This window comes from Bos indicus, chromosome 19, assembly GCF_029378745.1.
Source record: "Bos indicus isolate NIAB-ARS_2022 breed Sahiwal x Tharparkar chromosome 19, NIAB-ARS_B.indTharparkar_mat_pri_1.0, whole genome shotgun sequence".
NCBI classification, from domain to species: domain Eukaryota; kingdom Metazoa; phylum Chordata; class Mammalia; order Artiodactyla; family Bovidae; genus Bos; species Bos indicus.
In genome coordinates this window covers 25,062,541-25,089,634 of record NC_091778.1, presented here as the reverse complement: position 1 = coordinate 25,089,634, position 27,094 = coordinate 25,062,541, and the positions used below count along the sequence as shown (strand labels likewise).

Sequence of the window (27,094 nt, the reverse complement as noted above, 5' to 3'; positions counted from 1 at the left end):
TCCCTGAGCAGCCTCAGCAGCGAGGATGAGGTGGAGTAGGGATTTGGGGGTATCCACCAACAGCTCCCCCACCCCATGCATACAGTCAAGGGTCCAAGAGGACAGTGGCTCCTCCTTCCCAAGGGCAGAGCCTACCCAGGACAAGCCTGTACCCCCAAGACCCGGCCTAAAAGAGGAAGCCACCTCCTCTTGGTGCCAGCTTTTACCTTTGCGATCTGAGGGACACTGGGCAACTTGCTCAGTCCGGCCAAGGGAATCCGCTCGTGCACCGTCTTCACTTTGGACCTACACACGTTCAAAAGATGAGAAGAGGTGAAGATCACCTTTCACGACATGGATGAGGATGAGAAAGGAGAGTCCACAGAAATGGAGTCAATGAGGAAGGTAGCTGAGGTCACAACAGGCCACAAAGCAGGTACCTGATTCATGTCACCCCTGGGTCAGACCTGCCTCATGCCACCCGACCCAGGCATTGGGTGCCCCTGACTAAAATGGGAAAACAGAATCCTACTTAGGGACCCCATGGGAAATGGATACTCAAAGAACCTGCTGGGTACAGCTGACTGCAACTGAAACCCAGGAAATGCAAATAGTCACCTTCAAATTCAACATTATTTTTTTGCTTCTTGCTGGGTTTTTTGTGTTCTCCAGAAGAAGTGGGCAGAGCTGCTGGATATATTCGGGTCTGACATGCAATTAAACCTTAAGAAAAGAAAACCTAATATTTGAAAATCTGGACTTACTCAAAATATAAATGGGATGCGAGTTGCTTTATAAAGAGATTCACCATAAGATTCTAAATTTAGCCCATTCCCCTGATTCATTCAGCACATTATGAAAGTGTTGAATTCCACCGAATGCTTTTCTGCATCTGCTCAGATCATCATATGGTTTTTAATCTGTTAACCTGGTGGATTACATTTCTGTTGAGCTATCTTTTCATTTCCTGGGTAAAACTCCACTTGCTTATGCTGTATTATTTTTTTTCATATCCTCCTGAATTTAACTTGTTGATATTTCATTTAGAGTTTCATACCTATATTCAGTAGCAACACTGGCCTATTTTATTTTCTTGTGCTTCCCTTGTCAAGTTTTAATATCAAACCTCAAAAAATAGGAAGCATCTCATCCTTTGAAATAGTTTGTATACCATAAGAATTTTCTGTCCCATAAAGATTTGCTAGAATCTATCTGTGAAATCTCTGGGCCTGCTCTTTTTCATTTGGAGGGTACTGTTGGCTACCAGTTAGGTTCTTTAACGGTGAATGTTAAGGTTGTCTACTCTTCACCGAGTCAATTTGGTAATCTATGTTTTATTCTATAAAATCATCCATCAAATGCATTAATATAAAGTTGTTTTTGGTGTTCTCTTAAGACTTCATTTCTATTTGTAGTTGTAACCCTTCCTTCATTGCAGAAATAGTTTCTCTTGGTATCTTTTCTGTTTTCATTATCAGCCCTTGCTGGGGGTTTAGTTTATTAATCTTTTCAAAGAGATAGCTTTTAATTTGTTTACTATCTCTATTCTTTTTTTTTTTTTTTTTTTTTGCTTTCTACTTCACTAGCTTATGCTTGCCTTTTTTCTTTCCTTCTATTTTCTTTGGTTTCTGCTTTGCCTAAAGCTATGACAAACCTAGATAGTGTATTAAAAAGCAGAGACAACACTTTGCTGACAAAGGTCCGTAGAGTCAAAGCTATGGTTGTTTTTTTCCAGTAGTCATGTATGGATGTGAGAGTTGGACCATAAAGAAGGCTGAGCACCAAATAACTGTTGCTTTCAAATCGTGGTACTGGAGATGACTCTTGAGAGTCGCTTGGACTGCATGGAGATCAAACCAGTCAATCCTAAAGGAAGTCAACTCTGAATTTTCATTAGAGGGACTGATGCTGAAGCTAAAGCTCCAATATTTTGGGCACCTGATGCCAAGAGCTGACTCACTGGAAAAGACCCTGATGCTGGGAAAGATTGAAGGCAAAAGGAGAAAGGGGAGGCAGAAGATGAAATAGTTAGATAGCATCACCGACGCTATAGATAGCGGAGGATAGGGGAGCCTGGCATGCTGTAGTCGATGGGATCGCAGAGTGGTATACAACTTAGCAACTGAACAACGACATTCTTTTTCTAACATCCCAACCTGCATGCTTACACACTGAATCTTTCTTCTTTTTTACAAATGCATTTAAAACTATGCATCTCTCCCTAAGTACCATTTAGCTGCATCCCACACATTGATAGGTGGTATTTTCACTGTCACTTAGTTCTAAATATTTTGTCAGTTCTTTTGTGATTTCCCCTTCAGCACATGAGTTATTTAAAAGGGTTTTCTTTGTTTTTTTATTTTTTTTTACCATTCCAAATGTACGAGTTTTATCTTTCAGTATTTTAATTGCTGACTTCTAATTTAATTTTTGTATATTCTGGGCATATAACCTATTACATTAGTTAGAAAGTCACTCGGTCGTGTCCAACTCTTTGCGACCTCATGGTCTATACAGTCTATGGAATTCTCTAGGCCAGAATACTGGAGTGGGTAGCCATTCCCTTCTCTAGGGGATATTCCCAATCTAGGGATCGAACCCATGTCTCCTGCATCACAAACGGATTCTTTACCAGCTGAGCCTCAAGAGAAGCCCCCAGATATGATATTTATTATTTGAAATTTGCTAACTTGATTCACAGACTGTTTTTTCACGTCCATGTGAGCTTGAAAAGAATGTGTCTTTTTTTTTCTTTTGTTGAGTTCAGGAATGTATCAGGAATGTATGTTAGAAGATCAAATTTGTTAACTGTGTTGTTCAAATCTATATCCTCATAATTTTTGTGTCTGCTTGGTCCATTGGTATCTAAGAGGTGTTCCTGAAATCTCCAACTGTAGCTGAGGATTTGTCTACTCACATTCCTATCAGCATTTGCCTCTTTAACCTCAAGACTATGTTACTAAGTACAAGTTCACGACTGTTAGACTTTCCAGGTGGACTGTTCTTTTGATCATCGTGTAGGCTAAGGCCTCTGAGGGGTCCAGTAAAGAGCGTCTTTCCTGGCCCAAGTTATGAACAAAATCAGAAGAAAAAAAAAATAGAAATTAAAAGTAAGGCAGCTGGGGACTTTGCTGGTAGTTCAGTGGTTAAGACTCCGCACTCCCATTGCAAAGGGCTCGGGTTAGAGATCTAAGATCCCACACGCCACACAGCATGGCCAAAAAAAAAAAAAAGTAAGGCAGCTGGAAATGAAAATGACTCCTTTGGTACTGATAAAGGTGAAGAGGAAGCACAGTAGCTTAGCGTGAAGCTGAAATGGATGTTTAAACTAAACCCCAGAGTTATCCACCAGTCACAGACAGTGCGGGGCAGGGATAAACCCCCTCTCCTGGGGTCTGCTCAGGTGGGGCTACAATACAGGGAGCAGAGGGATTGCCCCAAGGGCAGACAGCTTCAAGAGGAAAAGCGAAAAGAATACAGCTACCTACATCAAGTTCTTACTGCACATTTACCTACCAAGAGGGTGGAGAGAGCCAGGAGTGCTACCCAGACGTGTTCCCTTCACAAAGCAAGGAAATCAGGAGCAGGGAAGGACTCCCAAGTTACCAGAGTGCTCCTTTTACCTCTACTGATGCATTGTCCTTGAAATCCTATTTTTTTCCGACAGTACTATTCCGACGCCAGATTTCTTAGCTAGTATTTTTCCAGAATATCTTTTTCTATTTCTTCATTTTAAATCTTCCCATGTCATTCTTCTTTAGACATGACTCTTACAAGTAGAATACAGCTGCATTTTAGTTCAATCCCATAGCCCGAGATTTTCATAGACTATTTGTACGTGTGCTTACTCATGTACTTGGAATTGTTTTTATCACTTTGTGTTGTTAATAACCCTGTGTTTTTTCTTTTTTCTCCTTCCCTGCCTTCAGTTTGGTAAACTTTTTAAAATTCTTTTTATCCCTCTGCTAGTTTAAGAGCTATATATTGTATTTCTATAATTTCCAATACACCTATTTATATTTTTCCAACAAACTCTAAACTTACTTGCTATTTCTCTCCTGAGGAAGGAAGAAGACACAAAAGCTACTGAACTCTTTCCTTCCCACTGTCTTTTGTATAACTGTTTATAAATTTAATTCAAGAATTTTTTCTAGGAAAAAAAAAGCATTTTTTCTTTAAAAAAATTCTTGTTTCCAGTCGTAATTAAATTTATCAACATAGTTTATCTATTTCTTCTTACTTTTTAGTTGCATCTTTTCTTTTGGTTTTTATTTTCTTCTAGCTGAAGTATATCCTTTAGTGATTCTTTCAGTTAGATTCTGTGAATAATGTACTCCCTTCATTTTTTTAAATGTCTGAACAGCTTTCTTCCACCATTTTAAAGCTACTGTCCCACTGTCCCATGGCTGATAAGAAACTTGCTCTCAGCCTGGTTGTCATTCATAGATAATCTATTTTTAGGTAGCTTTAAAAATTCCTATTTATCTTTGAAGTTCTAAATGAAATCTGTTCTTTACAAGTTTCAAATAACTACCTGCAAACCATCTAGATCTAGAAACTTCTGGAGAGAGAATTCTTTGAGAACTTTTCAATTTATTCCACTACTGTTATTGATCTGGTCAGGTTTTTCACCTCGTGTTAAATCTAGTCACGTATGCCCTCCTAGAAAAGCATCTGCTTCAAATGAAATTTCGGATATAATAGCATGGGTTGAACACAATGGGCTTCTCTGGTGGCTCAGTGGTTAAGAATCTGCCTGCCAATGCAAGAGATGCAAGAGATGTGGGTTCGATCCCCAGGTCTTAACCACTGGACTGCCAGGATGTCCCTAATCTTTTGTTTTTAAAACAGTTTATTTTTTCTAGAGGTTTGCTAAAAATACAAAGTTAATGGATATCAGAATTTAACTTGGCTTGCTATAATAAATCCTTTCCAAAGCTTGGATATTTTCCTATCCTCTAAACACTGCTGCTGCTGCTGCTGCTGCTGCTGCTGCTGCTAAGTCGCTTCAGTCGTGTCCGACTCTGTGCGACCCCATAGATGGCAGCCCACTAGGCTCCTCTGTCCCTGGGATTCTCCAGGCAAGAATACCGGAGTGGGTCGCCATTTCCTTCTCCAATGCATGAAAGTGAAAAGGGAAAGTGAAGTCGCTCAGTCGTGTCTGACTCTTAGCGACCCCATGGACTGCAGCCTACCAGGCCCCTCCGTCCATGGGATTTTCCAGGCGAGAGTACTGGAGTGGGGTGCCATCGCCTTCTCCACTCTAAATGCTAAGTTATGCTTTTTTAGATGCAGGATCTTTTCTTTCACCAAACTATTAGGGTTTGGGTTTTTTTTTTTTTTCCCTCTCCTTCTCTTTATATCCAAACTTAAGAAAGGTGGAGCTTCCCAGGTTGCACAGTGGTAAAGAATCCACCTGCCAATGCTGGAGACATGAGAGACACGGGTTCGATCCCTGGGTCAGGAAGATCCCCTGGAGTAGAAAATGGCAACCCACTCCAGTATTCTTGCCTAGAAAATTCCATAGACAGAGGACTCTAGTGGGCAGTCCATGGGGTTACAAAAGAGTTGGACATGACTTAGCGACTCACCAAGCACACACATTGAAAAAGGTGACATCTACTCAGCCTTGTTGCTGCTGCTGCTAAGTCACTTCAGTCATGTCCAACTCTGTGCGACCCCATAGATGGCAGCCCACCAGGCTCCCCTGTCCCTGGGATTCTCCAGGCAATAACACTGGAGTGGGTTGCCATTTCCTTCTCCAATGCATGAAAGTGAAAAGTGAAGTCGCTCAGTCATGTCCAACTCTTAGCTACCCCATGGACTGTAGCCCACCAGGCTCCTCCGTCCATGGGATTTTCCAGGCAAGAGTACTGGAGTGGGTCGCCAGTGCCTTCTCCGCTCGGGCTTGTTACTTGTCTCCGAATTGTAAGGAGATTCTCCTTGGCAACTCTCAGAGCACACACATGTTGTTAGAATCCTCAGATTTTAGCTGGAGAGCTGGTTGCTCTAAGACATCAGTTAAATAATCCAGAAGCTGACAGGGAATGAGGAAGAAGCTGGGATAGAGTCACTGCCAGCAGGGGAATTTCATCTCTGCATAATTTCTTCTTTGTGCCTGGTGAAGTTACTAGGCCGTGGGGCCAATTTTTTTTACATCTGGCTTTCGGTATACCATGTGGCTACCCAACTTCCTAGCTGGTGAATGGCTTTTCTCTGCCACCCTGCTCACTGCATTTCTACTGGGAAAGCCACATTTGAGCTTAACTCCCCAGGGCCTTTTTTTAAAAAAAGAATCCTATGCATTTCTTTTTAGTACTTATTTATTTGGCTGTGCCTGGTCTTAGTTGTAGCACGAGGGATCTTTGATCTTCCTTGTCGTATGCGAGATTTTTTTAGTTACAGCATGCGAAATCTTCATTGCAGCATGTGGGATCTAGTTCCCTGACCAGGGATGAAACCCGGGCCCCCTGCACTGGGAGGGTGGAGTCTTAGCCACTGGACCACCAGGGAAGTCTCTCCCCTAGGCATTGATTTTAAATGCTGTTGACCCAAAACAACAAAAGTGGTTCCATGTGGAAAGACCCCTGAATATTCCAGGGCTCACCCTTACTTCTAAACAGCACAGAATTATCTCCAACATGCGGGAAACCTGGGTTAGATCTTCCCTGGGTTGGGAAGATCCCCTAGAGAAGGGAAAGGCTACCCACTCCAGTATTCTGGCCTGGAGAGTTCCATGGACAGTATAGTCCCTGAGATGGCAGAGTCAGACACGACTGAGCAATTTCCATTTCATCTGTTCCCTCATTACACTGCTTTCTAAGGAAGAGGCACTGAGGTCAGTTCTCAATATCACCCCATAGATTACCAAAGAATATAAAAATCATCAAAATATGCTGTGTGCCAAGCATCTTTCTCTCTCTTTAAGTCCAGGTGTGGCATTTCAGATAGGATATGGTATTAGAAAAAGAGGGTTAGATCCTTGTGTTCAATTATCTTCTTACTCAGAAATGCTACCCCATCTGGGTCTGAGTTTTATTAAGAAAGGAAGTAATTTTCTTCACAGAGGTTCACCAACTTGAAATCCTATTAGGATATGGGGATCCAGGTATTACTCTCTCAGAATATTAGTGCTAGTGATTTAATGGACTCTTCCTTGCCTTGCAAACATCATTTCTAGCCAGGTGAACCTCAGCAAAGAAAATTGGTTCCTTTCTTAAGAAAGAGCAAATCAAAATTGGGTAAGTGCTGACAACTTCCTTGTACCAGCTCCCCCCTCCTCCTATCCTTCCCGTTGCAAGGCTAGTTGTCACTCTCCATCCCATTTTTATCTCAAAACTTGGGCAGAGAAAAAATGCTATTGCTCTTTTCCAAATACTATCAAGGACTTCCAATTAGATTCACAAATATGGACTGGGAGCTTGACAGGTTCCCAGCACACTGCTAAGCACCATTGCTGATTTTCCCCGCTTCTCCACCAGCCCAATGGGGACAGAGATATTTAAGATTGACTCTCTGTGTTCCTACAGCATCCTGTGCAAATCAATAAAATCATACTGTGCCATGCATTAAAATCCTCTGTGTTTCTCACCACTAGGCCTGAGGAGAACATGGACCATCCCACTGTCATCATTGCAAAAGATGTTCTTAAAAAACACGTAAGCCCAACAGAAACCAATTCCAGTTCCTGCCCTTGAGAAGGTCATAATCTGGGGAGAGGTCCCTAGCCTGGCTGTGAATCAGTGCTCCGGTTGTTACCACCATTCCTTTTTGGGGAACCCAGGGTACACAGAGATGCTTTGGGACCTATTTTCCGCGGCCAGATGCACGCTGGAGGCAGTGTTCTGGGAAACCTTCTCCCAGGACAGTCTGGAGCTGCATCTCAGCAGGATGAACCATCTTCCTCCGAGTCCCAGTCCCCACAAGAGAAGCCCATGGGGGTATGGTCTAGGTGACCTTGAGACCAGACACCACGCTGACTCCTGCAGTCAGCCAGCTGGCACAGACACCTGGTCTCCCCGCCTGGCAACTCACACAGATCCCCAAGACTCCAGCCAGGTTTATTTCCCCAGCACACCCAGACCAGACCGGTCAGACCGGTATTTCTGGGTACCGGCCACTAGAGGCGTGGCCTCCAACAGCGCCAAAGCCCCACCTGAGAATGATCCGAAGGTACTCAACACCCTCGGCCTCCTCACACTTGACGGACAGGAGCAAGTTTCCCAGGCTGCTGCCGGTACAGTAGAAGTTCAGATGATCCTAGAGACAGAAATCAGACATTAGCGAGGATGGGGAGGACCCTCCAGACATGTTCCCCCAAATCACCTCCTTCACCAGGAGGGCACCCTCCAGACATGTTCCCCCAAATCACCTGCTTCACCAGGAGTCAGAAGACCCAGAGCAACAAGGAAGAGACAAAAGGGAATCTTGTGGTTCTGCCGGTGATGGTGGGGGGAGGGGCAGATGAGGGGAAGGAGGAGAAGGGCCACAGTAACGGGTTCCAACTGCCCGGAGTCCCAGGACCTGCCGGGCACTGGACTAAAAGCCCAATATCCCTTCACTCCTTTAATCCTGACTCTTAACTTTATGCAGAAGAAAACATCATCGTGCCCATTTCACAGATGGGTAAACCACGTTCAGAGTCGTTAACCATCCAAGGTCACATCACTAATAAGTGAAAGATCCAGGGTTCCACATCTGTCTTGACCAAAGCACAAGTTCTTCACCACAAGATACCTAGTCTGCTGCCTCGCTCCCAGGGGCAATCCTCCCCAATTCAGACTATTTGCAGGAATAAAGCTGGGAGGGTGGAACCAGTTGGTGCTCTAGACAGTGGGTCTCTCCCCGGCTCAGGTAGCCCATCTAGTTAGGACCAGTTATCTCAGGGTGGGGCCCTGGAATCTTCATTTTAACACATTCCCCAGGAGGTGCTGACACACAACTCCTAAGACTGCAAAACTGCCTTAGGCTGGAGATTTCGGGAATCTGCCCTCGGGACTTCCGGAACCTGGCAAGTCTGGTGGGCAGAATATATTTAAGGAAATGTAAAGTCGTCACTTTTAAGCCATCAGAGGCTCACAGCACATCATCTGGTACAAGTACCAAGGGGGACCTGCTAGAATGAGGACACAAGAGACTTGTACTATTTTGATAGAAACAGACTTCCTAAGTGTGAGAACATTTTTTTTTTCCTTCCACTCTCCTTCACCTCCAAACACTACCCATTCCATCACCTTCTAAAATATGTGTCGGGGGTGTTCCCAACCTGGACCCATCACGCACGAGCCTTCCTGGCTCTGCAGATGCTCCGTCTGCCCCACCCTCACCCCCCATCCCCGCCCAAGGGGCAGAGCCAGTCAAGACACTGGTAGGCAGCAAGGACAGGGGCAGGACTCAGAAGAGGAGAGACAGAGAGAAAGGGGGCCTGGAGAGGAACGCCAGGCTCCTGCCCCCACCCCCACCTCCAGCAGCTATTTATTTCCCTGCCCTGGGTCCCCGGGCCTTACCTTCCCCAGGAAGTGCCTGCGATAGGCCCTGGCTTCACCCTTGCACTCAAGCTTGTAGCCAAACGTGCTGGGACTGAGGCTGTCCTCCTCCTCATCCTCACAGATGCTGCTGCCCAGGGAGGTCGGTGTGCTCACGTTCTCGGGGTCTTCAATCCAGTAGCCCCCAAACTGGGGCAGGACGATCAGGGGGTATGGGCCTCCCTTCTCCACAACCTGGAGGCAGAGGGAGGGTCTGGCACTGCAGCCTGTCCCGGGTCTACAGAAGGAGGGGAGGGGTGCCGGTGGGGTGTCCCTCAACCTTCCAACCACTCCAAGGAGGGGATCCCATCTTTGAGGCCAAAAGCAGTAACATGAACCCCTCCTCTAAGCCCTGCAACATCTCCAGTTTCACCGACCCTGGAGCACCAGAGGTGCAAAGCTGTGGCAGATACCTCTAATTTACCCATGGAAAAGCTGAGGTCACAAAGGGGATAATGGGAAGAGACCTCAGGCCCTCAAGTTCCAGGGCCAGCGTTCTCTCCCACGTGGGGCTGGACAGGGACCATCAACATCATCACCATCAGCTCCCCAAGCTGCACCCCAGAGACAGGACCCAGAGCTGAAGGCAGCCAGGGGGCTCCTACCTCGTCGATGCTGGGGTACGGAATGTAGTCATCCTGCAAGACAAACCAGACAATGTCACCATCCATCCCCGCAACACCCATCAGGTTTGACCACTGTTTGCATTCCCCTCTCCCAGATGGGGGAGGTAGTGGGCTGGGGGCCTGGCAGACTGCAGCAGGGCCTTGGGAGGATCAACGGGCAGAACACCGGACAGAAAAACAGCCTAGAGGCAGCTCTGGAACCTGGCTTGAGTTCTTTCCCAGAGTGACAGAACCTGAGTGCAAACCCTGCCAGCTGAAGACGCAGTATGCAAAGCGCTTGAGGCCCACACTTCTGGTAACCCAGTTGCTCACCCTAGGAGGCTGTGACAGGAAGGTAACCTCTGGTCCCATCCAGCCCCCTCCAGGTAAGAGGGCTGACCTCCAAGTGATGAGCTGCACCCCTGGGCCTGGGCAATGGAAGTTGAAGCTGAGAGTTGATGCCTCTGGAACCTGGAGCAGAGCCCGATACCCCTACACACGGCATGTGGTCCATTCACAGGAGTGGGTGCAGAGAAGCCAGGCTGAGCCTCAAGCCTTGTCTCCACCCCAGTCCACCCAGAAGCTGCCCCAAAGGCATCAAGCCAGGGCCCCCCTTGCTGCCCACTATGCCCCAGTCAACATGGTGTGATCACTTAAGTGGCTCATGGTGAAAATCTGAGGTAGACAGCGTAAGATAGCAGAACCCAGCAAGCCCGCTGTGTCCCCTGTCTCTGACACCCGCCCAGCCCACCTTGTTCTTCTGGGGTCCCGGCTTCTGCTCTTCAAGCTTGATCCCCTGCAGAAACAAGGAAAAGAGGATCCATGGAAAAGCAAAGGTCACAGAAGACGAGCCAAACAGAGGAGTTTATCAGGAGCAGCTGCCTTAGCTGGCAGTTAGTGACAGCAGCAGCAGCAGCTGGCGCGGCCCTTACACACTCAGGCCTCACAGAAGCCTCGGGCAAGGCAGCAGGTTAACAGCATGGGCTCAAGCCAGATCACAGGGGTTCCAAGCCAGATCATGGGGGTTCAAATCCCAACACTGCCACTTACGACCTGATGACCCTGGGCAAGTCACAAAACCTCTGTGTAGCTCAGTGTTCCCATCTGTAAAATGGGAATGAAAACGGCACCTACTCTGGTAGTGAAGATTCAATGTTGAGAATGTGTTGAGCCCTTGGAAGAGTGGTCAGAATATGGTAAAAGCTATAGGTAAGCAGCTTTTCTATGCTGGTGCTTTTTTTTTTTTGGCTGCGCTGGGTCTTCGTTGCTTTGCACAGGCTTTCTCCCTAGTTGCAGCAAGCAGGGGTTGGTTACACGGGCTTAGTTGCCCCATGGCACATGGAATCTTCCCAGACCAGGGATCAAACCCATGTCCCCTACATTGCAAAGCGGCTTCTTATCCACTGTACCACCAGGCAAGACCCATTCCGGTGCTTAAACATCTCCACCAGGCTCTCTCAAAGCCAACAGGTGAGGGGTGAGGGATGGAAACCTGCATCTTGGGGTGTCGGCACCCGCAGGCTGGACCTCATGCCACAGCAGCTCCACCCCTCCCTGGTGGGAGGCCCCACGGCTGACAGGCAGGTGGCCCGGTCCTCACTCTGCTGTTGTCTTACTGCCAGTGACCCTTGACGAAGCTGAGCCTCTTGCAGCTTCCACAGCTTCAATTGCGAAATGAGGATTCTAACATCCACCCATCCATCTCACAGAGGTGTCATCGCAAGGGTCAGGCACCTTCACTGGGCCTGGATTAAAGGGCGTCATCTGCAGGCGTCTGGAAGGTGCTCTTCTGGGGAGCAGGGCCCAGTCCAACGGTGCCACGTTCTGACTTAAGTGGGTTTTGAGGGGCTGGGGTACATGGTGTCCCCAAAACTGTTTGAATAAATTCCGAGAAGGGTGTGAGATGCTGGGACACACTGGGACACGCAGGCCCCTCTGGAGAGAAGAGTGTCCTGCAGCAGCCCCTGCCTGATCATAATATTACACAGCAGGAGCTTGACCTTGCACAGCGCTCCCTCCTTCAGTCTCCTCTGAAAACCCTCAGCACCTATTTACCAACACAGAAGCGGGGGCCCTGGGAGGAGGTTCCTGGAGCTAGTGGCTGTCAGCACCTGGAGGTGAAGCCAGGCCGTGTGTCTACAGTGCGGAGGCCTGTCCCGCAGCCCTCAGAGCCCAGGACTCCTGCTCACTCACTGGGTGGATTTAGACTCGGGCTTCTCCGGACTTGGTGGGACTGAGTCACCTGCAGCGCCGTCCAGGAGGGCGTGGGGAGGGCCCCTCCCACTCGACAGGCCCTCCTTTCCCCACATGGGATGAAAACCACCTGAGTGGACAGCAGTCCCTGACCAGGGAAGCAAACTGGGAGGGTGAAGAGAGGGGTGATGTCAGGAGTTGGTCTGTTTGTCCTTCGTTAGTCATCCCTCCCTGGAAACTGCCCTGGGCAGGTGAGCAAACCTCCTCCAGTGCCCTCCCCCCGACAGAGCTGCCGCCCAGCACTGGGGCCTCTCCATGCGTCAGCCTTTGCTATTGTTGTTCAGTTGCTAAGTCAGTTGCTAAGTCGTATCCGACTCCTTGCGACCCCATGGACTACAGCACACCTCGGTCCCCTGTCCTTCACTATCTCCCGGAGCTTGCTCAAACTCATGTCCATTGAGTCAATGATGCCATCCAACCATCTCATCTTCTGTCACCCCCTTCTCCTCCTGCCTTCAATCTTTCCCAGCATCAGGGTCTTTTCCAATGAGTTGGCTCTTCACATCAGGTGGCCAAAGTATTGGAACTTCAGCGTCCGCATCAGTCCTTCCAATGAATATTCAGGGTTGATTTCCTTTAGGATTGACTGGTTTGATCTCCTTGCTATAGGTGTCATGATTATGGCCCCCTCCCTCATCCCTGGCCATGTGGACACTGAGGTTCAGAGAGGTAGAATGACTTGGCCAAGGATGTTCAGCTAGAGAGTATCAGATAGAACTTGAACCCAGGACTGAAGGGATCCAAAGCTTGTGCACTTCTGTTGCTTCAAAGGATTTTGCTCTTCTTCAAATCCCTTGACTCTCGGTCAGGGAGGTCAGGAGTCCTGGATCTTAGTCTCAGCTCTTCACAACTCTCAGAGAGCCCTGGATGCTACAATACTTGAGGCTCTGTCTCCACGCCCGCAGCATGAAAGAGGGCGCCCACACTCAAGGACAGACTCCGGCCACACTTCACACCAGCCACTTCCCCACATGACTTTCAGACACATGGAACAGCTGGAAGCTGCAGCCCCTTGGAGGCTGGGGCCCAGTGGGCACTAGGCAGAGGCCCAAGCATTGGGAAGCCTGGTCTCAGCCCCAGGTAGTCTCAACTGAGATGAAACTGACCACCCACCCACAGGGGTCAGCCACCTGCCGTGGAGACAGAAAGGAAGCATAAAAACCAGACCCTTGGGAATTCTCTGGTGGTCCCGTGGTTAAGACTCTGAAGCTTCACTGCAGAGGGCGTGGTTGCATCTCTGGTTAGAGAACTAAGATCCTGCAAGCCTCGTAGTATGGCCAGAAAAAAATAAAACAGACCCCCTGCCCTTGACAGGCTCCCAATCTAGCTGAGAAGACAACTCAGCAGCCTTGAAACAAGAGAATGATGAGGTCAGTTGAGTCAGGGCTAGGGGGAGGGAAGTGGGTAAAGAGATAGGGGTGAGTGGATTGCAGGAGCAACCAGAGAGAAGGCAGGGCAAGCTGCAAATTCCCCACCAGCTTGGCAGAGTGCAGAGCGGGACTCCAGGGATTGAGGTAGAAATCCCGGCTTTACTTAATTATGTGCTGCCTCCCACCACTCACTGTCAAGGCCAAGGTCCTCCCTGTTTCCGAACTTGACTGTAGGTTCCCTAAATACATATAAATTAGCTTGTAGTCTACACACTGCTGGGCACAGAAGGGGATTTTAATAACTTGCTTGTGATAATAACACAACCACTAATAATAGTTTTCCCTTCAACCATCCCTACCTCTCCCCACCCTTAGGGCGGCGACCTGGCTTTTCCATGAGGACCATGCTTGATTGCTGGTGGCAGTCACCCTCTCAGCAGCTCCACCTGCGTCTCAGGCTGACTGTGGGCACTTCATTTGCCTCCCTTCTAGAGCTTCCAAACCATCACTACAGAATCTTCCTTCCTGGAGCCTGGAGCGTCTACTTAGCCACCATAACATAGTAGCTAAGCCTTCTGGCTCCAAAGCTACCATAACAACCTATCAGCCCTTGAGTGCTTTACTTAATAGCTCTGTGCCTTGGTTTTCTCATCTGTGAAATGGGGATAACAATATACCTACTTCCTGTGGGACTTCTCAGGAAGAAATGAGGTGACACCTATCAATCTCTGAGCCCAGAGAAGTGTCTGAAATGTGTAGGCTATCATCAGCATCTTCTTCCCATCTGTAACTGTTATTTCTCATTTCATCCGGACAACCATGTAAGTGGGTATTTGCATTCTCATTTGCAGAACCTGTGCTATCATGATTTATGAGAAATATTAATATATATTTGGTATAGCAGCCAGGTCCCAGGGGCTCCCACTGGCCAAATCTAAGATAACTTGAGCATTAAAATAAAGATTTTATTATATAGACTATAAACTATAGTATAATCAGAATCCATGAGTCCATACCAATGAGTGAATGGATGAATGGATGGATGGATAGATGGACAAATGAATAAATGAACGGAGAAAAGGGAAAGCTCTTTCTAATTGTAGAAAGCCAACTATAAACGTAGGAAAAACCTAAAACCCTTGGCATTTCCTAGGTGTTAAGAGCAATGGAGCATCTCTTTTTACAGCATTTGAACCTTTGTCCTTCATTTCTGAAACAGCTCCAGAACCAGAAAGGTGAAAGGGGTGTCTTGTTATTCATAAGCTTATGTTAATGAGGTAACTTCTGGGAAGCCCCTAAGGATGGGAGCTTGTTGCTAGGGGAACCAACCCTGATTAGAAGGTTGGAACTTTCAGCCCCACCCTCAACCTCCAGAGACAGAGGAGAGGCTGGAGAGTCAATCAATCACCAATGGCCAATGATTTAATCAATCATCCTGTTTAAAGAAGCCTCCACAAAAACCCACAAGGATGGGGATTTTCTAGCTGGTGAACACACACTGTTCCCGAAGAAGGCATGGGAGCTTGCATCCCTTCCCACATACCTTGCCCTCGGCCATTCTTCCATCTGGCTGTTCCTGAGTTCTCTCTTTTTATAATAAGCTGTTAACCTAGTAAGTCAGTGGGTTTCCTGAGTTCTGTGAGTCGCTCTAGTGAATTAATGGAACCAAGGAGTGATCATGGGAACCTCTGATTTATAGCCAGTGAGTCAAAACACGAGTGATAATCTGGATTTGGGATTGGGGTTGAAGTCAGAGGAGGGTGGTCTTGTGGGACTGAGCCCTTCACCTGTGAGATCTCCAGGGAGACTGTGTCAGAACTGGGTGAAATTGTAGGGCACCCAGCTGGTGTCGCTGAATTGTTTAGTGTGGGAAAACGGCCACGCGTTTGGCATCAGAGTGAAGCGAGAACAGTGAGTAGACAGAAAACAGGAACCAGAGGCTCAGAAAAGGGTAGGAGCTAGTGCTAGCGAGTGTTAGAAGCAGGATTTGAACTCAGGTCTGTCTCCTACTTGGCTGCTCTGCCTCCCAGACGTGAGATGACTCCTCTAAGAAGGGGCTTTCTTTCTGACCCATTCCAGGAATGACGGACCCTCTCAAACCCTCCCCACATCCGTCTGCCCTGCTGGCAGGTTCTGTTTATCTTCTCTCCATCCTTCAGGCAGGAACCATTCCAGAATCCTGAGTGCTGTTCACGTGGAAATGGCCCAGGCCCTCAGAACTGTGAGTGCTCTCCCCTCTGCCCTCCCTCCAAGGACCTGAGTTTTGCCCGTGGGTTTCTCCTGGTGTTGTGTCCTGAGGTCACTGCGGCACTCCCACCCGGGCCTTGCCCCACCCCACCCCACCCCCACATTGAGGATGCTTACCTGCATTTTCTCCAGCATCTCGAAGAACTCCGCCGACTGAAAGACACAAACAGGGCAGAGAGACAAAGACAGGGCGTCAGCCAGGAGGTAGAGAGAAAAAGCCTCCCTGCTGACTGTCTGGAAGCTCAACCCCGGCTTCCCCAGGGATGAAATTCATTTGGATCAAGAAAGAAGATAATTTGATTTCGCCTTTGCAGGGCTGGAAGGGCCAGAACACCCCATAGAACAAGACGGGGAACAAAGCGCGCCCAGGCTGGCACATGGCCCTGGAGAGAACAGTTACTCAGTCTCTGTCAAGAGGGAGGGGCCCCTGGGAAAAGCCGAGGTTTCCCCAGCGCCTGGAGATTCACCGTCCGGCAGCATTTGTGCTTGGGATGCTTTCAACCCAACAGTGGGGCCAAGATGTCCCACACAAATAGACTTCCAAGTTTTGTGGCAACACACAGCCCCTTCTGTCTCCTCACAAAAGTCTCACTTAGAATTCCAGCATACAAAACCAGTTAAAGCATGCCGCCCTGACCAAAACAGCTGTGAAAGCTTGAGCCCTGGCGGGTCACCTCTGCCTGTCCCTGTCCGCTGTCCCCAAGGGACATTTTGGGAACCCGAGAACTTGAGAGCAAAGCCTGAAAACTGCAGCCTCCAGGAGCCTGGATGGGTTACTTTTAAAATCATAAACTATGTAAAAATTTTAACCTACTTTGGTGCCAACTTTGTAAACTCCAGATAAGACCAAAAAGAGAAAAAGAAGGTGGAATGGAAGGGTGAGGGGCTGAAAGCTGTATCCTAACAAAACACAGGCAGAGGTTCCACCAGAAGTGTCCCCACTTCCCATTCTGTGAAAAGAGCTCTACTTTCTTCTGGGCATTGGCAAGCCCTGAGTTAATCAGCACACAGAATGGACTGTCCCCAGATGAATAGGGAACAAAAGAAAGCAGTGAAAAGAAAACATGTCCTTGTCGCTTCTCCACATAGAGGTAGGGCATCCATCCTGCCTTCCTCTGCAGGCACCCACAGGCCAGAACTGCCTGATGTCCCCGTCAGCCTCCACATTCTCAGAAGAGAACCACCATGGAAGGACCCTTATGGAGTCATGGGCAGAAACCAGGCCCTGCTTCAGACTCCAAGTGACCTCTCCCAAGCTAAAACTGGCCCATCAGAGGCAGAGTTTCCAACCTCTGCAAAGTTCAGGTTCCAGAGTCTGGAAACCCCACATGTGAATGTTCAGGGTTGAGGACAAGCTTCGGGCACCCACGTCAAGCACCTTTGACCAGAAGCTGCCAACAAATATCCAGCTCTCAAATCTATCCTTCCCATTTGCTCTGTGGATTCTAACCAACTCCAATCTCCAGGATACCAAGAATAATAATGAACTTACACAGGGACTTCCCTGGTGGTCAAGGGGTTACGAATCCACCTCCCGGTGCAGGCGAGGCAGTTGGATCCCTGGCTGGTGAACTAAGATCCCACATGCTGCAAAGCAACTAAGCCCGTGCAGCACAATCACTGAGCCTGCACAGCACAGCTAGAAAGAAACCCTCAAGCCGCAACAGAAGGCCCGCATGACACACCTAAGACCTGACACAGCCAAATAAACAGACAACTTTTTAAAAAAAGAACTTATACAAATTAGTAAGGATAGAAAGATGAGAAGAAAGAGGATAAGAAGATAGAAACAATCAATCAACATTTTTAAATACACAAACCGCTGACCCAACAATTCCTCTTCTAGAACATATACTATAAACACATTGACACATGAACACAGAGAGAGACACAATAAAATGGTCACTGAAGCATTGTTTGTAACAGCAAAAAAAAAAGTGGAAACAACTTAAATATCGACCTATAGGAAACTGATCAGAATAAGCTACACAGAATAAAATACAAATACTATGGGAAGCCATGTGTCAATAATTTAGATAACTTAGATGAAATGGGGACTTCCATGGTGGCTCAGACAGTAAAGAATCTGCCTGCAATACGGGGGACCCAGGTTCAATCCCTGGGTTGAGAAGATCCTCTGGAGAAGGGAATAGCAACCCATTTCAGTATTCTTGCCTGGAGAATTCATGGACAGAGGAGCCTGCTGGGCTACAGTCCATGGGGCCACAAAGGGTGGGGCACAGCTAAGCGACTAATACATAGCAGATGAAATGGACAATCCCCAGCCATCACAGACTACCAAAGCTGACTCAGGAAGAAACAGAAGATCTAAAAAGACCTATAATAAATAATAGAGGTTGGATTAGTAATCAAAAAACTACCCACAAAGAAAAGCCCAGGTCCAGACGGCCTTTAGTTGTAAATTCTAGCCCTTAAAGAAAAAGTAATACTAATTCCTCCCAAACTCCTCCAGGAATAGAAGAGGGAACACTTCCCAACTTATTTCATGAGGCTAGTACTACACTGACACCAAAATTAACATCACAAGAAAAGAAAACTACAGGCCAATACAGCTTATGAAAATAAATGCAAAAATTCTCAACAAAATTCCAGCAAACTGAACCCAGCAACATAAAAAGAACTACCATTTCAGTAATTCCACTCCCAGGTATATACCCCCAAGACAAGTGAAAACACACGTCCACTCAAGAACTTGTACACGCATGTTCACAGCAGCAGTATTCATAATACCCCCCAAAGTGGAAACAACCCAGATGCCCATCAACTTCTGAATAAACAGATTATAGGATATCCAGACACTAGAATAGTATTCAACCATTGAAAAAAAGAATGAAGTATTGGCACATGCTACAACATGGAAAAACCTTGAAAACACTGTGCTAAGTGAATGGACACAGACATAAAAGGCTGCATATTATGTGATTCCATTAATATAAAATGCCCAGAATAGGCAAATCTATAGAGACAGAATGTAAATTTGTGGTTGCTTAGGGCTCAGAGAAATGGAGGATTTGGAAGCTACAGGATATAAGGTTTCTATTGGAGCTGATGAAAAATGTTCTAAAATTGATTGTGGTAATGGTTACACAATTCTGTAAATAAACTAAAAACCATTAAACTGTAGACTTTAAATAAAACTGCTCAATTATTCGGAAAGAAATCTGAGGACTTCCCTGGTTGTCCCGTGCTTAAGAATTCGCTTTCCAATGCAGGGGACTCAGGTTCGATTCCTGGTTGGGGAACTAAGATCCCGCATGCCTCAGGGCAACTAAGCCCATACACCACAACTACAGAGCCCATGCCTCAACTAGAGAGAAGCCTGCCTGCCACAGCGAAAGATCCTGAATGCTACAACTAAGATCGGATGCAGCCAAAATAAATATGTTTCGAAAAGAAAGCAGTAGTTCCATATTGCTAACATAAGATGCTCTCCAAGATCTATTGAATATAGGGGGGCGGGGGTGCAATTCAGAACATCACAGAGAACGTGACCGCATTTTAGTAAAAACAAAACCTAAAATTATTTATAGGTATGTATATAAATGCACAGAAAATAATACAGAAGAATATACCTCACACTGTCAAAAAGTTATTATAACAAGAAGAGGGAGAGAGTAGGGAAGGGAGTTCTGCTTTATATATGGGATGCTTCACAAGCATGTAGACCTACATTACTTGCATAGTTCAGTTTCAAAGAAATAAGTTTTGTAAAGGAAACAAAAATATGCGAAGGACTCAATTTGCTCAAGGAGAAATATAAAATGACCAGTGAAACATGCCCAGCCTCCCTAGTTATTAAAGTAGTTAAGATAATAAGAAGATAACATCTTTCACCTATCAGATTGGCCAAAATTAAAAAGAAAAGTCAGTGCTGGCAAGGACTACAGATAAGCGTGTGCCTGGTACTTTCTGAAGGACAATTTGGTACAATGTGTCCAAAGCCTGAAAAATGTTCAGGTATTTTGGTCCGTAAACCTACTGTAAGGAATTTACACTAAAGCGCTATTTGGGCAACTACACAAAAATAGTGTATACAAGGATATTTGTAGAAACATTGTTTATGGGTTGAAAACAGTGGAAATAGTTGAAGTACATATCAATAAGGGAAAAATAAATAATACACGGAAGTATGTCCATACAATAAAATAACTCTAAAAGGAGATCTGTATTGGTTATGTTGGTATGAAGACTCATGTCATATCGCTCAGTGAGAAAAGTAAGGATCAGAACAATATGGTCCCTTTTTAATTATTATTTACTTATTTATTTTTGGCCATACTGGGGCTTCATTGCTGAGTGCAGGCTTTCTCTCCTTGCAGCGAGTGGGGCCTATTCCCTAGCCGTGGTGCTCGGGCTTCTCACTGCAGTGGATTCTCTGGTTAAGGAGCACAGGCTCTAGGGCGCACAGGCTCAGCAGATGCAGCTCATGGGCTCTAGAGGGTGGGCTCAGCAGTTGTGGCACATGGGCTTAATTGCTCTGAGGTACGTGGAATCTTTCCAGACCAAGGATTGAACCCGTGTCCCCTGCATTAGCAGGCGGATTGTTAACCACTGGACCACACAGGGAAGTCCTGATGCTTTTTTTTTTCCAACATATATATCTTCCTGTGGATGTACACATCACTCTTGAAGGATATTTGCCAAGCTGAGTTATAGGTTAAGGATAATTTTTTGCTTTTCAGTATTTTTTCAATTTTCTATAATAATTATAAATCATTTCTGTAATTAATCAACTGCAAAGACTTCAACACATAATCAGAGGCTCTAACATGCCTCTCTTCCCTTCCCCAACTCCTGCTACAGTATGCCCCAACCAGCACTTTCATAAGATAGCACTCCCAGGAACACAAGTTTTACAGCCTTCTGTGCCCACAGAAAGCCCCTGAATTCAGGCCAATTAATTTCCAGGTCTAATCATGACCCTGTGTGTTATAGATAAAGAAATTCTCTTGAATCACCCCCACATCCAACTTACCCATTGGTATCTATATCTGGCAACCAAAAAAAACCTTAGGTGTGTTCTTACACAATGCTCTTGTGCTAGTTAATCAATTAACCCCACATGATTAAATACTGGTCACTGGAAGTACTGGGGAAGGGCCCCCTTCCAGGTGGCTCAGTGGTAAAGAACCTGCCTGCCATGCAGGAGACTCCGGTTCAATCTCTGGGTCAGGAAGATCCCCTGGAGGAGGAAATGGCAACCCATTCCGGTATTCTTGCCTGGGAAATCCCATGGACAGAGGAGCCTGGCAGTCTACACTCCATGGAGTCTCAAAAGAGTCGGACGTGACTTTGAAACCACACAACAACAACAGATCTTAAAAACTATGAGACAAAATTAGTGATGCTGCAGGTGACCAGTGGTTCAGAGCAGGCAGGCAGCACTCCTTGCTGGGAGGTAAGAATATTAGTTCACTACTGCTACGTAACAAATTACTCCCAAAACTTAGCAACTCACAACAATGTCCATGGGTCAGGAATTCAACTGCTTCATTGGGCAGTTCTGGCTCAAGGTTTCTCAGGCAGTTGCATTCAGGATGTCAGCAGAGGCTGAAGGCTTGATTGTGGCCAGGGGATCTGCTTCTAAGATGGTTTAGTCACAAAGCTGTCAGCAGGAAGGCCCAGTTCCCATCACACGGACCTCTCCTTTGGCTGCTTGAGTGTCCTTACAGCATGGCGGCTGACCCTCCCCCACCCCAACCCACCCACAGCAAGGCAGCCAAGAGAGAAAGCACAAAAGAAGCTATAGTACCTTTACACCTATTCCTTATTCTAGTCCTTACTTTTATCTTATTTTATCCTTATTCTTTATCCTACTCCTTATTCTTTATGGGTTTTTTTAATATTTATTTTTTTTATTTGGATGCTTTGGGTCTTAGTTGCAGCATGCAGGAACTTTCTCGCAGCATGTGGGATCTTTTGTTGCAGCACTTAGACTTCAGTCTAGCTGTGGTGAACAGGCTCCAGAGCACACAGGCTTGGAAGCTGCAGCCTGTGGCCTCAGTTGCCCCGTGGCAGGTAGGATCTTAGTTTCCTGACCAGGGATTGAACCCATGTCCCCTGCATTCAAAGGCGGATTCTTAACCAATGAACCACCAGGGAAGTCCCTGTCCTATTCTTCAGAAGCAAGTGTCCATGACCAGCCTGCACTCGAACGGATAGGAATGAGGTTCCACCTCTACAGGAGAGAAGTGTCAAAGAATTCGAGGTCATGTTTTAAAATGACCGCATCAAGGAAGGCTTCTTGTAAGGCTTCTGGTTGTAAATGCAACCAGACCTTAAAAGATAAACAGGAATCACTTGATAGAGAAGGAGTGTGTGTTAGTTGCTCAGGCTTGTCTGACTCTTTGTGACCCCATGGACTGTAGCCCACCAGGCTCCTCTTGTCCATGGGGATTCTCCAGGCAAGAATACTAGAGTGGGTTGCCGTTTCCTTCTCTGGTAGGGGGAATCTTTCCAACCCAGGGATTGGACCCAGATCTCCTGCATTGCAGGTGGATGCTTTACCATCTGAGCTACTAGGGAAGCCCAATAGAAAGGGTGCGGAGGGCGTTACAGGCAGTGGTATAACAGCGAGGGCAAAGGTGAAGGAGCATGGTGTGTACTCAATGAACGGTGAGTGGATCAACTCGGCTGCCCGAGGCCTCTGGGTCAACATCCTGAAGTTCAGACTGAAAAGGAGGGTGCAGGCCTGAGAGACTCTGAATGTCAGGAATTTGGGCTTAATCTGGAAGCTCCTGGAAAGCTACTGAGGTTTGCGTATGGTAGAAAGACTGTCCTCCCTTAATATCTGTGGGGGATTGGTTCCAGCATCCCTGAGGATACTGAAATCCAAGGATGCTCCAGGCCCTTAAAGACAATGGCGCAGGGACTTCCCTGGTGGTCGACTAGTTAAGAAGTTGCCTTCCAATGCAAGAGACACAGGTTCAATCCCTAGTCCGGGAAGAATCCACATGCACTGGTGTGATTAAGCCTGTGTACCACAACTTCTGAGCCCATACCCCCCGCCCCCAACAGCCCACGCTCCAAAAAGATAAAAGAAGCCAGTGCAATGAAAAGCCCGTGCACCATAACTGGAGAGTACCCCCTGCTCACCACAACTAGAGAAAGCCCATGAAACACTGAAGACCCAGTGCAGCCAAAACTAAATAAATGAATAAAGAAAATTTTTTAAGAAAAGAAAATGATGGCGCACAAGTGCCCCCTTTTCCCACAGGTTCCACCAGCTGGGGATCAAAATCAAAATCCTTGGTTAAATCTGTGGATGCAAAACCCATGGATACAGAGGGTCAATTCAACAGGAGCCATAGAATCCAGTGGTCAAATCCAGGTCTGGAGAGTGGCCGACACCCTACTGACCGGTTTGTGTGGCACAAGGCCTGTGATTCAATCTCTCTTACTTCCCTCACCTGAAAGCGGAATCAGCCCCTGCCTTTCAGGGCTCACGTGAAGATGAAGTAAGAATATAAACAAGAAGTGCCAGAGCCTGGTCCATGGCTTTTGTTATTGTTCAATCGCTAAGTCGTGTCTTACTCTTTATGACCCCATGGACTGCAGCACACCAGGCTCCCCTGTCCTTCACTATCTCCTGGGGTTTTCTCACATTCATGTCCATTGAGTCGGTGATGCTATCTAACCTTTTCATCCTCTGCTGCCTGCTTCTCCTCCTGCCTTCAATCTTTCCCAGATCAGGGTCTTTTCCAATGAATGGGCTCTTCATAACAGGTGGCCAAGTGTTGGAGCTTCAGCTTCAGCATCAGTCCTTCCAATGAATATTCAGGGTTGATTTCCTTCAGGATTGACTGGTTTGATCTCCTTGCTGTCCAAGGGACTCTCAGGAGTCTTCTCCAACACCACAGTTCAAAAGCACCAATTCTTCAGTGCTCAACCTTCTTTACAGTCCAACTCTCACATCCATACATGACTACTGGAAAAACAGCAACTTCTATAAGGAATTCTGAGAAACTTCACTCTGGAAATAAACTCTGTCCTGCTGGGAGATGATCTAGTACCTTTAGGTAGTTAGCTTTTCCTTTTATTTTTATGAAAATTTTTATTTATTTAATTTTTGGCCCCGCTGTGCAGCATGCCAGATCTTAGGCCCCAACCAAGGATCAAACCCGTGCCCCCTGCAGTGGAAGCAAACAGTCTTAACAACTGGATCACCAGGGAAGTCCCACCTTCTCCTGATTAAGCTTTTCTTGACTTCGTGCATCTTCCCAGAGGCAGTGTGTTTCGATTACTGTTAAAAATGGGTCTACTTCCTGAATGAAGATGCTCCATGGCCTCGGGGCTGGCACAGATGATGAGATAAAAGGGCTGTGACTCAGCCTCAGTCCTGAGTAACGCACAGGGTGGACAACTGTGGCGTGGACAGTGTCCAGGAGCAGAAATTGGCCAGTGGCAACTCGGCCTGGGCTGACCTGGCCCCACTTCGTGGTGACTTGTTGAACTTTCCAGTGGGATGGTGCCAGCCTTGGCAAAGAGCAAGCCTCCTTTTCCACCCAGAAGCAAGGTGACTCAGGCCAGCCTGGGACCGCAGTTCCAGTCCCACCCTTGTCCACACCCCCTGAGACTGCCTCACGCAGCCAAGGGCGCGCAGCAGGCATGCAATAAATGCTCACTGACTCACGGGCATCATCCCACAGGCCCTTCAGGACAGAATGAGGCCCTGCCGGAAGCATCCTTCAGAAGGGCACCCCCTCCATCAGTTAGCAAGAAATGTAGTTCGGCTTCCTCACCAGTAGCAGTGGCCCAGCTGTCTAACTTATTATTAGCAATAGCCATCACCACCCAAATCTGAGCAGAGGCCAGCTTTCCCCCTGGGCTCTGCTTTAACAGCCAGTCGAGTAGTCCATGAAATAATCACCGAGAGCCAGCGCCCAGCTAAGGAATCCACAGGCTGGGCCCCGAGGGTCTGTCCAGGTTCAAGCCATGTCCTCCCACCTCCCCGTACAGAAACTACCCAAACTTCTTTAGAAGGACAAAGCAAGTCCTTGTGGGGAGAGGGTCAGAGGAGGTCCGAGGTAACAGAGGCAGGAGAGAACAGGAACTGCAAAGCCAGTCTTGAGGAATCTTCCCGGCACCCCTCCTTGTTCACTCTGGTGCCAGCCCCCTGCCCAGGTGGTGAAGAAGCAGAAACAATGGAAGAAATTCAGTACAGGAGGGCCACCGCCCCATCTCAGCACCCTGGCCTCTTCCTGGGGACAGAAGCGGCCTGGCCTACCTCTCTCTGGTCCACAGCAGCTCTACACGTGGATGCGGCCTTTCCCAGCAGATGGGCGGCCACCTGTTCTTTCCTTCTTACAGCATCGCAGCTCGGAGGCCCCCACCAGCACATTCCCCACCTCTTTCCTCCTCCTCTCTGAACCTCGCTGGAGATGTAACACCCACCACCATCCATCTGCTGCCCACTGGATCCCTGCTGGGGGTCCTGCCCTAGCTTTGGGCTCCTCTGCTCCCCTCTTGCAGGCAGGCTGTGTTTGTGTGTGAGCAGCCTTCTTACACTCTTGCCCAGGAGGTACCACCCACCCACTGCTCACACACAGGACGAGGTTGTGTGAGCACCTGAGCCTTGCAACGGGGCTCAGAACCGCACCGACTCACAGGGCTGTGGTCGGATAACGTGAGCCTGTCTGCAGAGCCGGGGACGGCACCCAACGCAGGACTCACTCCATGCACGGCAGCAGCGACTGTCTCCTGATCCAGCCTCAACGCAGGACGTGCATGAAGAGGCCAAGTCATATTAACAGCGACCAGAAGGGCTAAAACCAAACAAGGATGGAAGACAAGGTGTCTTCCAGCCCACAGGGGTCCCACGAAAACAGGATGGAGATGAGTTTGGGGTGGGGGAGAAAACAGGGGTCTGAGCAGGTTTCTCATCCCACCAGGAAGGAAGACATCACTAAAGAAAAGGATTCCTGCAGAATTTCATAGAGATTTTTGGAAACTTGGGGAGCTGGGAGCCCAGAGCACACACCCCGTTGGGAACCAGATCAGATGTGTCCCAGGGCTGCCCAACCATACCACACACTGAGCTATCCCGGCTCAGCTGCTGGCTCAGAGGCCCCTATCTGCAGGATAGCAGGATGAGGGCCAGCTGGATGCCAGCCTGGCTGCTGAAACCTGTAGAGGAAGGCAAAGGATGGTCCATGAGAACGGAAAGCCCTTGAGGGCAGGGCTCTGATTATTTTCTTCACTGCTATATCCCTGGGTTTACAGCTGCCTGGCACAGAGGAGATGCTCAGGAAACATTTCCTGAGTGAATGACTCAAGACCCTGCCCTGCAAGATGAGAATGAAATGGGCAGGGGAGACTGTAAGTGACTGGAGCTATCTCCTCGGGATGGCTACAGTCAGGGCAGGCCAGGCCACTGCATGTGCTCCTAAGCGCTGTCTCTTCTCTGACCACAGACTGCACCCCTCACCCTGGACAGCCAACAGGAGTCCCCAGTAAGTTCCATCCAGACACAGGTCCTATTCCAATCAATTCTCCCCTATGCACACTTCATGCTTCTCCTTCCCTGCTCTGGTCTCCCTTCCCACCGTCTCACACTGAACATAGCTCCTTGGCTGCTGGAGTCCTGCAGAGGCACAGCTTCAACTATGTCACGTTGGGTCAGGAGCCTGCAAGACTCTTTATTACCTATGGCAATGGTGATACAATGGAACCACGTGAAGGAGCTGTTAAAACCCAGGTTCCTGCCATCACCACCACACTGCCGCCAAGAGAATCTGCATTTCTAACACACTCCCAGGTAATACCGATACTCCTGACCAGAGACCACACTGTGAGAACCATTGACCTATGGAATTATCATGTTTAATGCAGAGGAGGTGTGAAAGGGACCAAACTGGCCAGAGCAGAGATAGGACAGGGAAAAGAGTGGGAGGATGGCTGGTTTTTATAAGACATCTTCAAAATTAGGCAGATTCATTTTTAAATCTATGAAAGAGGATTTGAAAATGCAAATGACTACAAGTACCAGGCAAGTAACATTTAAAAATGAAGAGATAACAAGAGATTGGATCTGTAATCCAAAACCTCCCAACAGAGAAAAGTCCAGGGTCAGACGGCTTCATGGTAAATTCCAACA

The 27,094-nt window shown here is 47.5% G+C and overlaps 1 protein-coding gene across 8 annotated transcripts in view; it reads right to left on the bottom strand.

The window, feature by feature from the left end:
- The window catches only part of RAP1GAP2 (RAP1 GTPase activating protein 2), a 218,431-nt gene that overhangs the window by 46,408 nt on the left and 144,929 nt on the right, over positions 1-27,094 (bottom strand). For 7 of the 8 annotated variants that reach the window (XR_011561953.1, XM_070772829.1, XM_070772834.1 and 4 more), the window contains 6 exons: positions 16,096-16,131; positions 10,860-10,904; positions 10,109-10,141; positions 9,486-9,698; positions 8,135-8,238; positions 207-285 (listed from right to left, as the gene is read on the bottom strand). Coding sequence is in view for 7 of the 8 variants with exons in the window: in XM_070772829.1 (XP_070628930.1) it covers positions 207-285; positions 8,135-8,238; positions 9,486-9,698; positions 10,109-10,141; positions 10,860-10,904; positions 16,096-16,131 (510 nt within the window). In the remaining variant the exon portion in view is untranslated. The remainder of the gene's footprint in view (positions 1-206; positions 286-8,134; positions 8,239-9,485; positions 9,699-10,108; positions 10,142-10,859; positions 10,905-16,095; positions 16,132-27,094) is intronic. The other variant, XM_070772830.1, reaches the window with a different exon arrangement.